The 15037-nt window shown below is 43.7% G+C and overlaps 1 protein-coding gene and 1 long non-coding RNA gene across 3 annotated transcripts; one reads left to right on the top strand and one right to left on the bottom strand.

Annotated features, from left to right (window-relative positions):
- Nucleotides 1–222: 222 nt before the first annotated feature.
- znf143b (zinc finger protein 143b) lies at nucleotides 223–14945 on the top strand. 2 transcript variants are annotated; one of them, XM_030367182.1, is made up of 15 exons: nucleotides 223–453; nucleotides 1666–1778; nucleotides 2088–2276; nucleotides 2983–3063; nucleotides 3894–4090; nucleotides 4380–4445; nucleotides 4594–4710; nucleotides 5096–5171; nucleotides 6497–6622; nucleotides 6729–6908; nucleotides 9022–9249; nucleotides 9509–9657; nucleotides 9894–10046; nucleotides 13223–13348; nucleotides 14584–14945. In XM_030367182.1, the coding sequence occupies exons 2-15, from the start codon at nucleotides 1673–1675 to the stop codon at nucleotides 14665–14667; spliced, it is 1878 nt and encodes a 625-aa protein (XP_030223042.1). In that variant the 5' UTR covers nucleotides 223–453; nucleotides 1666–1672; the 3' UTR covers nucleotides 14668–14945. The 2 variants fall into 2 exon arrangements, with proteins under 2 accessions (XP_030223042.1, XP_030223043.1); XM_030367183.1 differs by lacking the exon at nucleotides 223–453 and adding an exon at nucleotides 720–749.
- Nucleotides 6906–9022, bottom strand: LOC115551452 (uncharacterized). Its single transcript, XR_003978036.1, has 2 exons — nucleotides 7312–9022; nucleotides 6906–7186 (listed from the first exon to the last, which is right to left on the bottom strand). It is a non-coding gene; the product is annotated as an uncharacterized LOC115551452 (long non-coding RNA).
- Nucleotides 14946–15037: the final 92 nt, after the last annotated feature.

Genomic DNA, 15037 nt, shown 5'->3' with positions numbered 1-15037 from the left:
GATGGATGCCGATTATTTCGAAAACCCTCTTGTTTACGTCAATGAATAATGAATAAACACGATGCCGTGGCACGTTAACACACATCAAACATCGGCATCTGGTTATTCAAACGCCATCGCATGTGTCTGAAACTAGATCCCGACATTCTGGAGATGATAACAACCAATTCGCAGCCAAAACCCAGAAACAATACCAACAGCAACACGGAATGGCGTCCAGACAGGGGCCCCCGAACATGAATGATAGCAACACACCAACGAATTATACATAATTGATGTCTGAATTGGCCAATAGATGTGCGAGAAATTGTTGGTTCTACAAAAGTAACCAATCAGAAGATTTGTTCAGAAGTGGGTTGGCCAGTGTTGTGTTGTAATTCATGTTCCGGGGCGCTGCACTCGCCACCGTTTCCTACCCTGGTGCATGGCGGTCGGACAGGAGGACTCTCTGAGGTTAGTGTAAAGTGTGTTTTTACCCAGTGTGCATTACTCTACCGCCGTCACTGGCAGAGGGACTGGGACGGCTGTAGGGACTGAGTGGTGAAATGAGAAGCACACATCTGTTTAAATAAAGTCCTGTTGGTGAAGTCCCGCTGCTGATGTGAACATTAATGAGCTGATGGATCCCGGTTCTTGTTCTTCGTTCTCCTCCGTTCAGCGGAACGAGAGACTTCCGCGAACCCCAGATTGTGTTAGCATACATGTAGGGTCCTGTCTGACACCCCGATGACTAGGGTTGTTACGGACAGGTATACTATAAATACTGGAATGTAATACTTAGACTGCAGAAACCCCGCCGCATGATGACTAACCGAGCTATCTGTTAGCATGTGGCTAACACCTTCACTCAGACGTTACATGGTGCCCCCAGACGTTACATGGTGCTACCAGACGTTACATGATGCTACCTGACGTTAAAACATGGTGCTCCTACACCTTACATGGTGCTATAGTCGTTACATGGTGCTATAGACGTGACATAGTGCTGCCAGACGTTACATGTTGCTGCCAGACGTTACATGTTGCTGCTATATGTTACGTGGTGCTCCTACAAGTTACATGGTTCTACTGAACCATGTGGCTCTCAGCTGTCACCACGGTCCGGTCGGCACCAACTTTCTGCTGCTTTTAGGGTTTTCTTGAGTGAAACATGTACACACATCATCATCTTATGACCTATTGTTTGACCCCAGTCATGTTTCTGCGACAGTCGGAGAGTACTAAAACAAATGAAACCACAAACAGAAAAAGTGGGTGAATAGTAAAGGCTTATGTTCCTCGGCCCATCCCCTGTGGCCCCCTGGGTACTTGGGATATGTATCTAGATGTACATCTTTATAGATGGCTATCAATATAGTTTCATCACAAGTTCAGTGTAACTTATAGAGCTGCACAAAGGCAGATCTCACCAATGCATGATGAGTCTCAAAAAATACACTCTTAAAAATCTTCCCTTCCAGTGCTAAAAGTTCGGACCCTCGGGATAAGGGTTCCCATGCAACCCAATGTGAAATTATCTCAAAATGAATGTCGTGCCTTAATTGAAAAATGAATTGGACTAGTACCGGGGGATTGGATGTTGAAGTATATAATGGTATGGTTGTGTCACGTTGTATACAGTGTGTGCTTTAATATATATTTCTGTCCTCTTCCATGTCGTCCCAGCTAAAGCATGCTCTTGGCCCAGATAAACCGGGACTCTCACGGCATGGCAGAGTTTCACGATGCGGACGGGCAGCAGGTTACTCTTTGTCTGACGGAGGCCGTGACGGTTGGAGGTGAGATCTTGAATCTCAATTAGCCTAAACTAGCCTATTTTCTTAACAATACGGTGCACAAATCACATCTATACAAAGCCAGTCCAAGCTCATCCATGTAATGGTTGTGCAGCTGTCTGACTGATAATGTCAGTCAAGGGATGGCCGCAGTATGAATGTTCAAGTTTTGAAATGTGTATATTGGGATCATAATAATAGGTTAAAACTGTAATTTGTTTACGGAAATATAGCAATACATTTCATCAGGCCCAATAGACTTGAATCAGATCAGAGCTGTCCGAGCTAGCAGATGTTTCTTGTGTTCTGAAGATGGAGATCAGATGGAAAGCATGGACACGGTTAGCCTGCAGGCTGTCACTCTGGCCGATGGCTCTACTGCCTACATCCAGCACGACTCCAAAGCCTCCTTCTCAGATGGACACATCATGGACGGCCAGGTGATCCAGCTGGAGGACGGGTCGGCGGCCTACGTCCAGCATGTCTCTATGCCCAAAGCAGGTAACATCTGAGGCCTTGAAGGGGCCGTTCCCAGCCTTTGGGTTGGCTCCACCTAGGAGGCATGGGCTATTGGACAGAACAATGCTGTCATCTCAGCTGGAGTTATGGGATTTATAAAAAATAAAATCGAGTTGAGTGACTCTACAGTTGGCACTACATCAACAGGATTAATGCCCATCTGAATATAAATCATCAGGTAATTTAACAGATCCCTCGTGACCCTTTGTTGCTCACTGGAAATCAAACGTGCATAAGGCACGCAGGATTTTATTCTTGGTAGTACCAATTTAAGATAATGAAAAATAATTAGTTACAAATATTGAACAGTAAATATTGTGCTTCAGAAATATTTTTGCTTATGCTTTCCATCATGTGTTTACATCGTAATGTTTTTTTAATGTTTTGTGTTTTCTAGATAAACACACTTTTTTTTTTTTTTTGTGAATGCCCATAGCCAGCCATTGTGAAGCAGGCAGAGGCGATTCGAAATTAGCCAAATACTTGAGACGGGACCAATATTGATCATTTCGGTGTTAACCACTTTATTTCATCCTAGACAAACCAGAAAGGGGGCTCAATGTTCAAACTACCGGAATTGTCCTTTTAAGTCGAAGGTTGAGATCCGCTGAAGTAGACTATCTCTCTCGTTCTGATAACTGTAGAGCAAAGCTGTGAGAATGTTAGTAACCAATGTTTCATGTTGTAGGAGAGGATGGCCTACACCTTGAAGACGGACAGGCAGTTCAACTAGAGGATGGCACAACGGCCTACATCCACGCCCCTAAAGGTATATGCCTAGTTAGAATCTGTTTGAACTCGTCCAGCACTTTATCTGCTGCTGCTTTCTTAGCTGAGTGCCTTTGGATCTTTACTCTGAATCAAAGCAAAGCTGTCCTCATCATAAGAGGGGCTTCTTCGCTGAACATTTGAAGCAAAAACCGGGGGCCAAACAAGACTGGACGGTGTGGAGTGAAATGATATTAAACAGTCCTCCTGTACTATGTTCTTTAGTTGTGTACATTGCTATATTCACTTATTTAGCGCTGCTTTCCAATTAGTGATCACTCAAGTCAAGGATGATGTAACCCTGATGCCAAATATGGGCCTTCTTCCTCAAATTACTCTTATTTAAAGAACATTGAAGGGAGGATTACCACTGCTGCCTATCCATTCATCAAGTTGTCTATGGTGGGTTCACATCTCTAAAAAGGTCATATTAAATCGGTGTGGCGGTCTCTCCTAATACGGTCAACAGGAGTGGCATAGCTCTTGGACAGCTCTGATGAAATTCACTTAGTAAAAATAGTAAATTTATGATTGTAATTTAATTTCCAAGAATGGTTTATTTAATTTAAATACAGTGTGAAGAAAGACACATTTAAACTATCACATGCATTTTTACTATTACTATTTTGTACTCCAAACTTACTTGAAGTTACCTCATCAGGTGAGGCAACTTGTGCCAGATGCTTGCCTATAGGCTTTGGACATTGGGGATCGAACTCGGAACCCTTCAGCTGATGATCCCCCTAGTTATTATACTATTTGGCAAAGACTGCTAAGCTAGCCCTCTGGACCTCTCTCTTGTGTTTGATGGCTGTGGTGTCCCCCCCTCAGAGACGTACGAGCAGGGGGGCCTGCAGGAGGTGCAGCTGGAGGACGGCAGCACGGCCTACATCCAGCACACGGTGCACATGCCCCAGCCCAGCACCATCCTTGCCATCCAGGCGGACGGCACCATCGCTGACCTGCAGACGGAGGGCGGCGCCATGGACGCTGAGACCATCAGTGTGCTGGAGCAGTACACCACCAAGGTGAGCCCGGTCTGGCTGGCAGAGCAGGAGGCTGACCACAGCCCTGCAGCCACACACACCGCATTCTCTGTTTCTTTTTTTTTAGGTTCCAGAGCGTTTGGTTTATGGAACGTAAGGAGAATTTCCACAAATATGGCAAAATTCTTAAATGACCTACTCTAAACTGAATCACATTTTTTTTAAATGGGCTTAAATGGGCTTTGGTGAAGACATGGTATGAACCTAACATTTGGTTTGAATTTAATTGATATCAAACGCGTCTTATTAAAGTTATCTTTGCGTTCACCAGGTGGAGAATGTGGAGAATGCCCTGGGCCACTTCGGCCGAGCGGACACGGACAACAGCATCATGCGGGTACATGCATCTGCTTTTACTCAGGGCTCTACTCAGAGACGTGACGGTGGCACTTTGCCTGGAGGCTCCAGCACCACGGCATCTGAACTGTGTCATAGCTTCTGAATAGTCATAGTGTGGCCTCCTAACCAATGGTTTGCCCCATCAGATCGTGGTTCAGGGGCAGGAGAACCGAGTGGGGAGAGTCACGCATGTTGGGGAGAAGTCGTTTCGCTGTGAACACGACGGCTGTGGGAAACTCTACACCACTGCCCATCATCTCAAGGTGTGTGTGTGTGTGTGTGTGTGTGTGTGTGTGTGTGTGTGTGTGTGTGTGTGTGTGTGTGTGTGTGTGTGTGTGTGTGTGTGTGTGTGTGTGTGTGTGTGTGTGTGTGTGTGTGTGTGTGTGTTTTGCAAACTCGATTTATCTTGATAAGCTGAACTGCAACAATTATAAAAAAAGTGTCCATAATATACTCATAAAACATTACAATGTAATGACCCTAAAGTTGATGATAAAACAGACTGGTGCTTTTCCTCAAACCTTGTCTTATAACCTTTCTCTAAGTGATGTTGGTTTTGGGTTCTAAACCCTCACCCTGGCCCCCATCAGTAGTTAAGTAGCTTGTTCCTCCACTATCAGCACAAAGTATGTGTTGCAATGTTTTCAGGTCCACGAGCGCTCCCACACGGGGGACAAACCCTACATCTGTGAATACATCGGCTGTGGGAAGAAGTTTGCAACAGGTACCCTGTCTTGATATCATACCTTCATTCCTGTTTACTCAATATGCTTTTCACCCTAAGCCTTTTGAACGCCTGAGGTAAGAGAACAATTTTCAGGTAACGAGAAGTATAGCAGCGTTGCAGGTTGGGGTGAGTTCCTGAAGCCCGGTATTAAACGGGCCCCAAGTACAAATTCTTAAAGACTGTAGTGTCGGTAAGCTCCGTTGTTATCGTTTCTGCTCCAGGTAAATTAAGAAAATATATTATTTATTATTGCTTATTATTTTATCTCAGCTACTCCGTTTCTATTGTGCATTACGATTTTAAACATTAGTCGATGATGCAGATTTGCTCTTCCCAATCCAATTGATATCTCTCTCGGAGCGCCTTGTGTGAAGGTTGGGAGGGGGGGCAGCTCTAGCTCGTTGCTACAAACAAACAAGATGAGGGGAAAGATGAAGGACAGAGGTGGAAGGAATGCTAAATACAAGGTTTTCTATAACTTCAGAAGTGGATATGAATGTGTGGCGGTTGAGGGTAAGCCATTAAGCTACTTGGGTATTGATTAGGGGTGGGAAAAATAATCGATTCTTCGATGCATCGCGATTCTTGCTAGAACGATTCTGTCTCGATGCAGATAAATTAATAATCTGAATTATTTTGCCTGCTGCAACATTCTGTTCGCCAGAGAGGGATAATTTTTGTAATTTTAAAATTATTGAATTTATCTATCTATTACTGGTGGTTTTTAGTGAGGTTCCCCATTCCCTGTAAAAGCGTCTTTGAGTGTCTAGAAAAGCGCTTTATAAATTCAATCCATTATCTTCAGTGTGTATTGGCCAATCTGATTTGTCTTGACACGATTGCGATTCAGCCTACGCATAGCATGCGCGCAAACTCACAGCCAGACACAAGAACTCCTTCTAATTCAAGAGCAGCTTTTTCTTTAATGACATAGAAAAGAAAGATTAGAAAGAAAATAAAACTGAAACCCATTTTTTGCATGCTTCCATATTGTGTTATAATGCAAGCTGCATTGATTATTGCATTGTTCATAGAAAGTCATATTTGTGACAAAAGCTTTCTCTAAAATATTAGATAAGTTAATTCATCTCTTGATGTCTTTAATGATCGCATGGAAATGTACATGAAAAAAAATGTTGCATCGATAATCGCTTCAGAATCGAATCGTTGACCTCATAATCGGAATCGAATCGTGAGGTGCCAAGAGATTCCCAACCCTAGTATTGATGATGAAGAACAGTGTCTTGAGTACTTGACTCAAGGATTGAAATGCTAAATCCAATTTGTGGATCTAATATTGGGTTATTTCTGTGCCTTTTCAGGCTATGGACTGAAGAGTCACTCCCGTACACATACCGGGGAGAAGCCTTACCGATGTCAGGAGATTAACTGCAGAAAGTCCTTCAAGACCTCTGGAGACCTCCAGAAGCACACCAGGACGCACACAGGTCTTCGTCCATGGATATCAGCTTCTTCCTTTCCCATAGCAGTCGTACTTTATTAGTTCATTATACAAGTTAGAAAACTGTCTTTGTTTGTTCTGTTTGTCTAAAGGTGAGAAGCCCTTCAAATGCCCTGTGGATGGCTGCGGTCGCTCCTTCACCACCTCCAACATCAGGAAGGTCCACATCCGCACCCACACAGGGGAGCGGCCATACTACTGCTCAGAGCCCAGCTGCGGACGCTCTTTCGCCAGCGCAACAAACTACAAGAACCACATGAGGATCCATACAGGTGAACAGAACACACTTTATACAAGAACCACATGAGGATCCATACATGTGAACAGAAAACACTTTATACAAGAACCACATGAGGATCCATACAGGTGAACAGAACACACGCTATACAAGAACCACATGAGGAGATCCATACAGGTGAACAGAACAAGACAACATGCTGTGACTTTATGAGGAGTGTTTGAGCGAGTCCTTCACAGTGGGGATGTATGGAGCGCAATCTGGCCAGCGGTTGATGTGGATAGACAGGCCGCTGCTGGCCGTTTCGGTGCCCTACGCGAGCGGGGGGGGGGGGGGGGGGGTTGTTGTTAAGAACAAAAAACAACGGTGGGCCTCTTCATAACTAATATACATCTTTTTTTAATTCAATAATGTATTATTTTATTTTTTTTACAAACCTTAATTTTTGGTGCCCCCTCAGGTACTTGGTGCTCTGCGTATAGGGAGCGGCGGGCCTGGTCAAGGACCTTCCTACACAATGTCGGTACTGAAAAGTATCATTGTTAGGTCGTAGCCATGGGGATAACATTTTGTGGCACGAGGGCTCCAGTCCAGACTAACTTTATTGACTCGGAGCAATTTGGCCCCTAACCGAAAATGTAAGGGTCAAATTTAAATGTGCTTTTTCAAATTCAGTGTCGCATTTTATTGTGTTTCTCATCTCTCCCAACGGTTTCCACGTGTGCGAGCATGCGTTCGACGAGCATGGAAGTGACAGTTTCACGGGAGTGCTCCCGTTTGTCGTGGCATGTGACTTGACAGTATGCTGCGACTCCTCTGCCCGCTCGCCTCTCCATTAAGAATGCATTAGCAAGCGTGACAAACGCCTCCCTTGGGAAAAGCCCTTTATGGCACCTGAAGCAGCATCCTGCATGGGTTCGGGTACCCGCGGGATGAAACGGGTGAAAAATAATGTACTATGTCGGGTGCGGACGCCTGAACAGTGCGGGTTGGTCGCGGGTTTTGCGATTTATTGTTTTTTTTGACTTCTCCAGTCCTGGATATGTTATTCAGGAGCGGAGGAGTCAACTAAAACCGTCAACAGTGGATGATGTGCCTTTTTTGCACAGCAATCTAAAGTACCACACCAAACACCAGATAGTGTAATTCCCTAGCGTTCCATCTAACGTCTCTAATTTTCCATCGGGTGCGGGTCGGGTGTCGATATCAATTTATAGCGGGTCGGGTGCGGAATGTCATTTTCGCTACTGTCGGAACACGGGTCGGATGGGTTTTTAAAGGTCCCATGGCATGCCACCAGGTGCGGTGTGATTAGCCGTTACAAGCCATTTTGGAAATCTGCCCCTTATGACATCACAGGTAGGCGTGTCCACCTAGATGTGTAACGGTTAGATGAGCAGTTTGCTCTAGGTGGACACGCCCACCTGTGATGTCATAAGGGGCAGATTTCCAAAACGGAAAAAAAATTGTTTGCTTGCTCATGGTTCAAACGGTCGCGCGTAGCAGGTTGTGAAATCCTCTCCTTCTCAGAGACATTTACACACGCTCAATAGTATCTAGGACCCTCCCCCTCCACACATTAGCCACTGACAGTGGCCATTCCCTATCCTTATCACACTCATTGCCCTGCTACAGATTCCGGATTCGTTGGCACGGCCCTTCCTTGTTTAACGTGTGAAAAAAAAAAAAAGAGGGCAAATTTACTGGTCGCACATGCGCGACCAGATGTCAAATACAGTCGCACACTCTCAAATTTTGGTCGCAAAAATAAACCATTTGGACGCAAAGAGCCCTTGGCACTTTCCTTAAGGGTGCCTACAGCTAGACTCAGCCATTGGGGATCCAACCTGTATCTTTCACACATGCAGTCTTTCCCTGTAATGTTCAGAAATATTTGCTGCATGGTGTCACGTGGGAACAAGGATTGATGTTCTTCGAAATCTCATGGGTCAATTTTCTACTCCTACTCTTCTCTTACTACTCTTAGTACAGTTGTGTTGTAAATTAAAGTAGTAATATTAGTTGAAGAGGCACGTTGCATTACCGCCATTTGCTGGACTGTCCCTCAGCCCTTGATATGTGAAAGAGACTTAAGTCTTCATGGGTCTTAATTTCTTTCCACGTTGTCACTATCACCAACCCCCCAGGCGAGAAGCCATACGTGTGCACGGTGCCGGGCTGTGAGAAGCGTTTCACTGAGTACTCCAGCCTCTACAAACACCATGTGGTCCACACACCCTGCAAGCCGTACAACTGTAACCACTGTGGAAAGACGTACAAGCAGATCTCCACCCTGGCCATGCACAAACGCACCGCCCACAACGACACGGAGCCCATCGAGGAGGAGCAGGAGTCCTACTTCGAACCGCCCACAGGTCCGTGTTTGTCTTGTCTGCAGCTTTTGGATGACAGTTGTTTTAACCATGTTAAGTAGGGTCTCTTTGTTTAATCCAACACCACCCAAGAAAGCTATTTGGTATCACAAATTACTTGACTAACAACCGTCCTCGCTCTTTAGGAATATAAATCAGTTTTAATGCTTTTTTTATCTAAAATAAAAATGTTAGTGGCAATGATCCTAAGAAGTGGTGAAGGGAAAGGTCAAAGCACGTCTAAAGATTTTTATGATTTCAGACGCCATCGACGACCCCAATGTAACCTACACCACAGTGATGGAGGGAGAGGATTCTGGATCGGAGCAGATGCCCGTGGAGACCACAGAGATCCTTGGGCAGCAGCAGCACGTTGCCCTGCTGACTCAAGAGGACGGAACCCAGCAGCAGGTGGGCTGCAGGGGTCTGCCAGGTTATCCCATGGTCTGCCGTGGTCTCAAGATTCTCAGAAAATAACTAATCTTGAAACCTATTCCATAATGGATTCTATAGGAGAGATTGTGTTGTGCTTCAACAAGTGATTTGATCTGCTATATTTACCTTGAGATGTGTGTGAATACCTTGTTGTCTTCCTCTGACTCTTCATCAAGCTGATTGGATCTCTGATCCTCTATTTCTGTCCTCAGGTCAGTATCTCTGAGGCGGACCTACAAGCAATGGGAGGTACCATCACCATGGTAACCCAGGAGGGAACCACCATCACCATCCCCGCCCACGAGCTGTCAACGCAAGGGGGACACTCGGTCACCATGGTGACAACGGACGGATCAGATGGACAGGTAATGAAAACCACCCGTGCACCTTCCTCATTAGCACCCGTGCACCTTTCTCAAGGAGTGATAGATGACAAACCAATTTTATTCTTACAAAACTGCCAAGTTACCCTCTATGGAAGAACAACTGTTCCCAAAAAAGGCAAACTGAGCCAATAATATGTCCCTGCTCAGTACAGCGCACCAAATAGCGATGGATGAATTTGGCTACCGATCCAAAACCGCAGAAAACGATTGCCTACTATGATAAAAGCAATGTTGTTGTTGACGTTACGGACCAGTGGACTCGGGGCTATACGGGGAACAGATGGCCTGTTGCTTTATCCTACAGCTGGCTTGACCTCGCTGGTATCAATGCACATGTTCCGTACAATCAGCACACAGGCAAAACAATTAGGGTTGCAAAATTCCGGGAATTTTCAGAGTTGGAAACTTTCCATGGGATAACGGGAATTTATTGGAATAAACCGGGAGTTTACAAAATTAAAGGTTGGCTCTTAACAGGGGACTTAAATATAGTGGGGGAAAGTATATTTTAGCATCATCTTGACTAACGCAACCAGATTTCATGCAAGTAAACTTGAATATCTATGCTATTCCTCAATCACGCTAGCACACTGCTTACTGCAGGGCTATTGAGACCACGCCCCCTACAGGCACTGTGCATTCCTCCATCACATCTGCAATGATGACTCCTAGAACCCTGGACCACACCTTTGAGCCCAGAGCATATTTAACTCAAAATTCATGTTTTTGTTCTTCAATGCAGTAATAAAATAATTAGAACTTGTTAAAATTCTACATACAAATAAATCTGCTAAAATAATGTTTTTTAAGTTTTTGTAGTCTTTTAATAGCTATTTTATAGTGTTATTTTGCATGGATTTCTACTTATTACCAAAAAAAAAATATATATATATGCTTGGATATGATGCAGTTAGATTAAATTACCCTAAATTCCTAGTTAATTCCCATGATTTTCAGAATCTCCAAAATTCCCAAGCTTAACTTCCAATGGTGATTTACCGAAGATTTTACGGAAATTTTCAATCCCTTTGCAAACCTAAAAACCATACTGAACTATTGATAACATGTTCAGGGAACCAAACTAGGCGATGGTGTAAAACATGTCTATGGCTCAATATAAACAATGCAAATCAAGTCCTGTCAACACTGTTGCCAGTAGAAATAAATGTTCGGTCAATTATGTGCGACAAAGCACGCACTTTTCAAACAACTTTGACAAACAACGTTAACAACTTAAAGTTCTATTGGTAGGGCATTGTAGCTAGAATAGCTTAGCATTTAGCTTGCATTGACTGTAATATGTGTGTTGTATACAAGGTATATACTTCTCAGGCACTCTCTCACACCTCACAAGGTCCAGGCGCAGGAACACGCAGACAGCTGCAGGAACTGGGCACAACATTGGTAGATGAGCTGACTTTAAATAACCCAAAAATAATCGCACAAAATAGAATGTAAAAGGCCATGAATGTACATGAGCACAATAAAGACCTGAATAGAACGGACTTACCGGAAAAATGTGTAGGGGTGGGTGGTAGACAAGGAACTTGGCTCTCAACAAACAAATCAAGGTCCTTGTGCTCTGTACCAATGCCCTTGGGCTGTGGAGTGCTCTGAGGGTTATTTTTTTTTTTACAATTAACTAGATCACTTTTTTAAAATAGTTATGCTAAGCTCTACAAATGGAAAACAATTTCATACAAAAACATGCCTTGTTTTGAAACTGTCATTGGCAAAAATGGGAGTCCACTGCCCTGTGCTACGAACCGTGATTAGTGGTTTAGCGAGGTTTGTTGCGCTCAAAGCCTTGGTTAGCTGGGACACAAGTCGCTCTCTTTTAGCGTATCTGTAAAATAACCATGGTGACTTATGCTATCAACCAAACCTGGTCGGGAGCAGGTTTTCAGCTAAGACAATCGGGTTAGATCGGCGTGCGCAGCTTCCTAGCCCCTCCTTTGACATTGTCGTCACCATTACTGGGTGTTACCGTGGACCTCGGAGCCCGTATTGAAAAGGGTCTCTCCGACCGAGGCTCTTTCAGGACAGATCCCTTGGCATTGCCTGAGAATATTCTTTATAAGAAATACAGGTTCTCATCAGAGGGTATTCGCTATTTGATCGCCCTTGTTGGAACTTATGTAAACAATGCTTACTATTACGCTGTGTGTCTCCGTGAAAGAGTGGAGGTAGCGAGTCAGTCTTAAATTTCTGCATGTGGGGTTCTTCTCCCCACCGCTGCGCATTTATGTGAAGCTTAAAAAGTCCCAATTCATTTGTCCATATTGAATACTTATTCACTAAAGGTTATGGAATTATATTTGTGTGCCTATTTTGAACTTGAACCCAATACCGTGCTAGCACCACGTCTATGAGGGTGAAAGGCCTGAAGATGGACCGGCGAGATTTGAACCACAGTCGCTGGTGTTCGGGTCTTACAATCCACTACACCACTGCCGCTACATCGCAGCGGTTGAAAACATATGGAATATATTTCTTACATAAGGTGTATTTAAAGTGAATTCCCTAAATTATAGAACAAGGCAGGTTGGACGTTGCTCTTGGATTTTGAAATCATCAGTCTATTAGGATTAATGGCGAACAATTCTGTAATTGGCAGTTATTTTTTTAGACAATATGCAGAATCATTTCACTTACGAATTTCACACTATCAGCGTTTTTTTGACAGCACGCCTCCCTAGCCTTATTAAGTGCAATTTTTTTGCCCCCAGCTGTTATCTGATTATTGAACTCCTCATAGGAGTTCATTATGACAATCTGTTCCTATTGTGTGAAATATACTGCTCTTGATCTATCCATTTTGTAAAGGTGACTAAAATGACGCAATAAACGCCCCTTTCATCGGAACGTGCATTGAACCTAAAGCGGAAAACCTGGATTGACAAATCAAATCCTTTGTGAACTTTGTAGTACCATTTACCTCTGAGAGTTGCGTCTCTGTCGACCCAGGTTTTCCCAAGAAAGCTGGGTATGTTCAACGAGGTGCGTAGTACAGGGCACTGGTTTGTAAGTGTCTAGAAAAATAAATATATTTGAGCTTTCATTGGTTGATATTTGTATGATATAGATTTCTCTAAGTAACAAATCCAAATCAAACTGATCCTGATTGATTTCTAAGGAGTTTCCTGTCTCCCCAGGTGGCCATCATGACTCCTGACATGAGTGCGTTTCAAACGGTTGAGGAGGGCGGATACAGCCAGGAGCACAACGTTCACCCAGTCACCCTATTGGCCACCTCCAACGGCACTCACATCGCGGTCCAGGTCAGCTGAATGCACTCAACAACCAACCTATTTTAATGACCTATTAAAGAACTGAACCAGTCTCAAGTGCCATAAGGATAGTACTGGGAATTACGGTAGAAATGAGTATCAGTTCACTCAGGATTTACTGGAACTACTGGTGGTTGGTTCTTCTTTTTTCTAACGCTTTCAGTAGGTTGAATTTATTAAGTAAGAGGACATATTGGTTTAACAGGTTAGGTTATCTGTTCCTCTGATCTGTGTTGAAATGTAGGATTGAGTTAATTACTGTTGGGGCTAGAGGCCCACACATGATAATCTTGTGTCATCAATCCATTCCCAGTTCAACCAGTTGCTAACGAGGTATGTCCTCAGTGGTCTGGGGGGTGTTAACTATGTTGTTGACCAAAGGTTCAACAGTGAAGTCACAGGGATTACCAAATAATCTCATTTTAATATCCTCATCATTGCCCAACAGTGCCTCTTTACCAGATATTTACTAGGGATTGATTTGATTGCCTTATTTACTTTTTTTTCACACCCCAAATCTTATCCAAAGCATCATTTGTGATTGATTTCTGATTTTGTATCTGTCCCTCAATCAAACAGCCCTATGAGTAACGGTTCAGCTGAAGATGTACTTTGTACCAGAACCTGCTCCAGGCCCTTCTCCTCGTACACATGACATGCTGTAGACATACTGAAAGCGTCTAGAATCACTCTTAACCACACTTAAGGGGCTTAACTGCTTTTATAAAACTCTTACTGAAACGACTACTAAAAATTACCCTATAAGAATAAAAGTTTCAAACTATATAGTTCCTCAAGAAAGGAGAATGGTTACCAAGCAAGAAAGGCTAGTCTACTTTGAGATGGCGGTGCATTAATACAAAAAGAGTTTTGTTATGCTGCCCCAGGTGTGTGTTTATTTACAACACACTACACCTTTTAGATCACATCAACACAAATGTTAACACAGGCCCCCCTCCCTGTTCTATGTCATGGAAATCCTCTTCAAAGCTCTGCCCGAGGAGCATCTTGTGACTGTCAGTCAAACCCACCATCCCTCTGCCCAGCGAGAAGCGCCTTTGTCCCTTTGAAATGCTAATGGTTACCTCAACACTGATTACATGGAGTGCGGATTTGTCAGTCATATGACATTAGATTGGTCTGAAAACTGCCCTGCTGCTTGACATAATAGTTGCTAGTTATTTACCAGTGACTAAACGAGTGTGGTCTTTGTGTTCTCTCCTCAGCTGAGTGACCAGCCCTCGCTGGAGGAAGCCATCAGGATAGCCTCTCGGATACAGCAGGGTGAATCCCCCGGCCTGGACGATTGACCCCAGCATTCTGAACTTTACCATTAGGATCCCACAGAACCCTTCTAAGTTGACCTAGAAGGAAATTACGTCTTCCTCCAAGTTTTCCACAGCTTAGCTTTTATGTGTACAGTATTTTTTTTTGATAACTGCTGTTGTGCTATGCTATTTTGTTCCTTTATCCAAAAAAATATTGGAGAGGGGAATGATGCTTTCTAATGTTTATGGTGCATAATGCACACTCTGCAATGTACAGATAATGCTATTTCTAATTAAAACAAAAAAAATGCAATGGTTTACTTGTTTGTTGAACTCATTCATCGCATGCATGGTGTTGTATTCACTTAACAATGCGTGTAAGCTGCTTATACACGGGTTATAATAGACCTGT

This window comes from Gadus morhua, chromosome 9 (assembly GCF_902167405.1).
Source record: "Gadus morhua chromosome 9, gadMor3.0, whole genome shotgun sequence".
Lineage (NCBI taxonomy): Eukaryota > Metazoa > Chordata > Actinopteri > Gadiformes > Gadidae > Gadus > Gadus morhua.
The sequence above is the reverse complement of the archived record's forward strand: the minus strand, read 5'-3'. Positions and strand labels throughout refer to the sequence as shown.

What these genes read in the sequence shown, in the direction of transcription:
- znf143b (XM_030367182.1), top strand. Translation starts at nt 1,673, where the DNA reads ATGCTCTTGGCCCAGATAAACCGGGACTCTCACGGCATGGCAGAGTTT. An exon ending in AGGACGGAACCCAGCAGCAG is followed by an intron (nt 9,658 to 9,893) that starts GTGGGCTGCAGG and finishes TTCTGTCCTCAG; the next exon opens with GTCAGTATCTCTGAGGCGGA. An exon ending in GCACTCACATCGCGGTCCAG is followed by an intron (nt 13,349 to 14,583) that starts GTCAGCTGAATG and finishes TTCTCTCCTCAG; the next exon opens with CTGAGTGACCAGCCCTCGCT.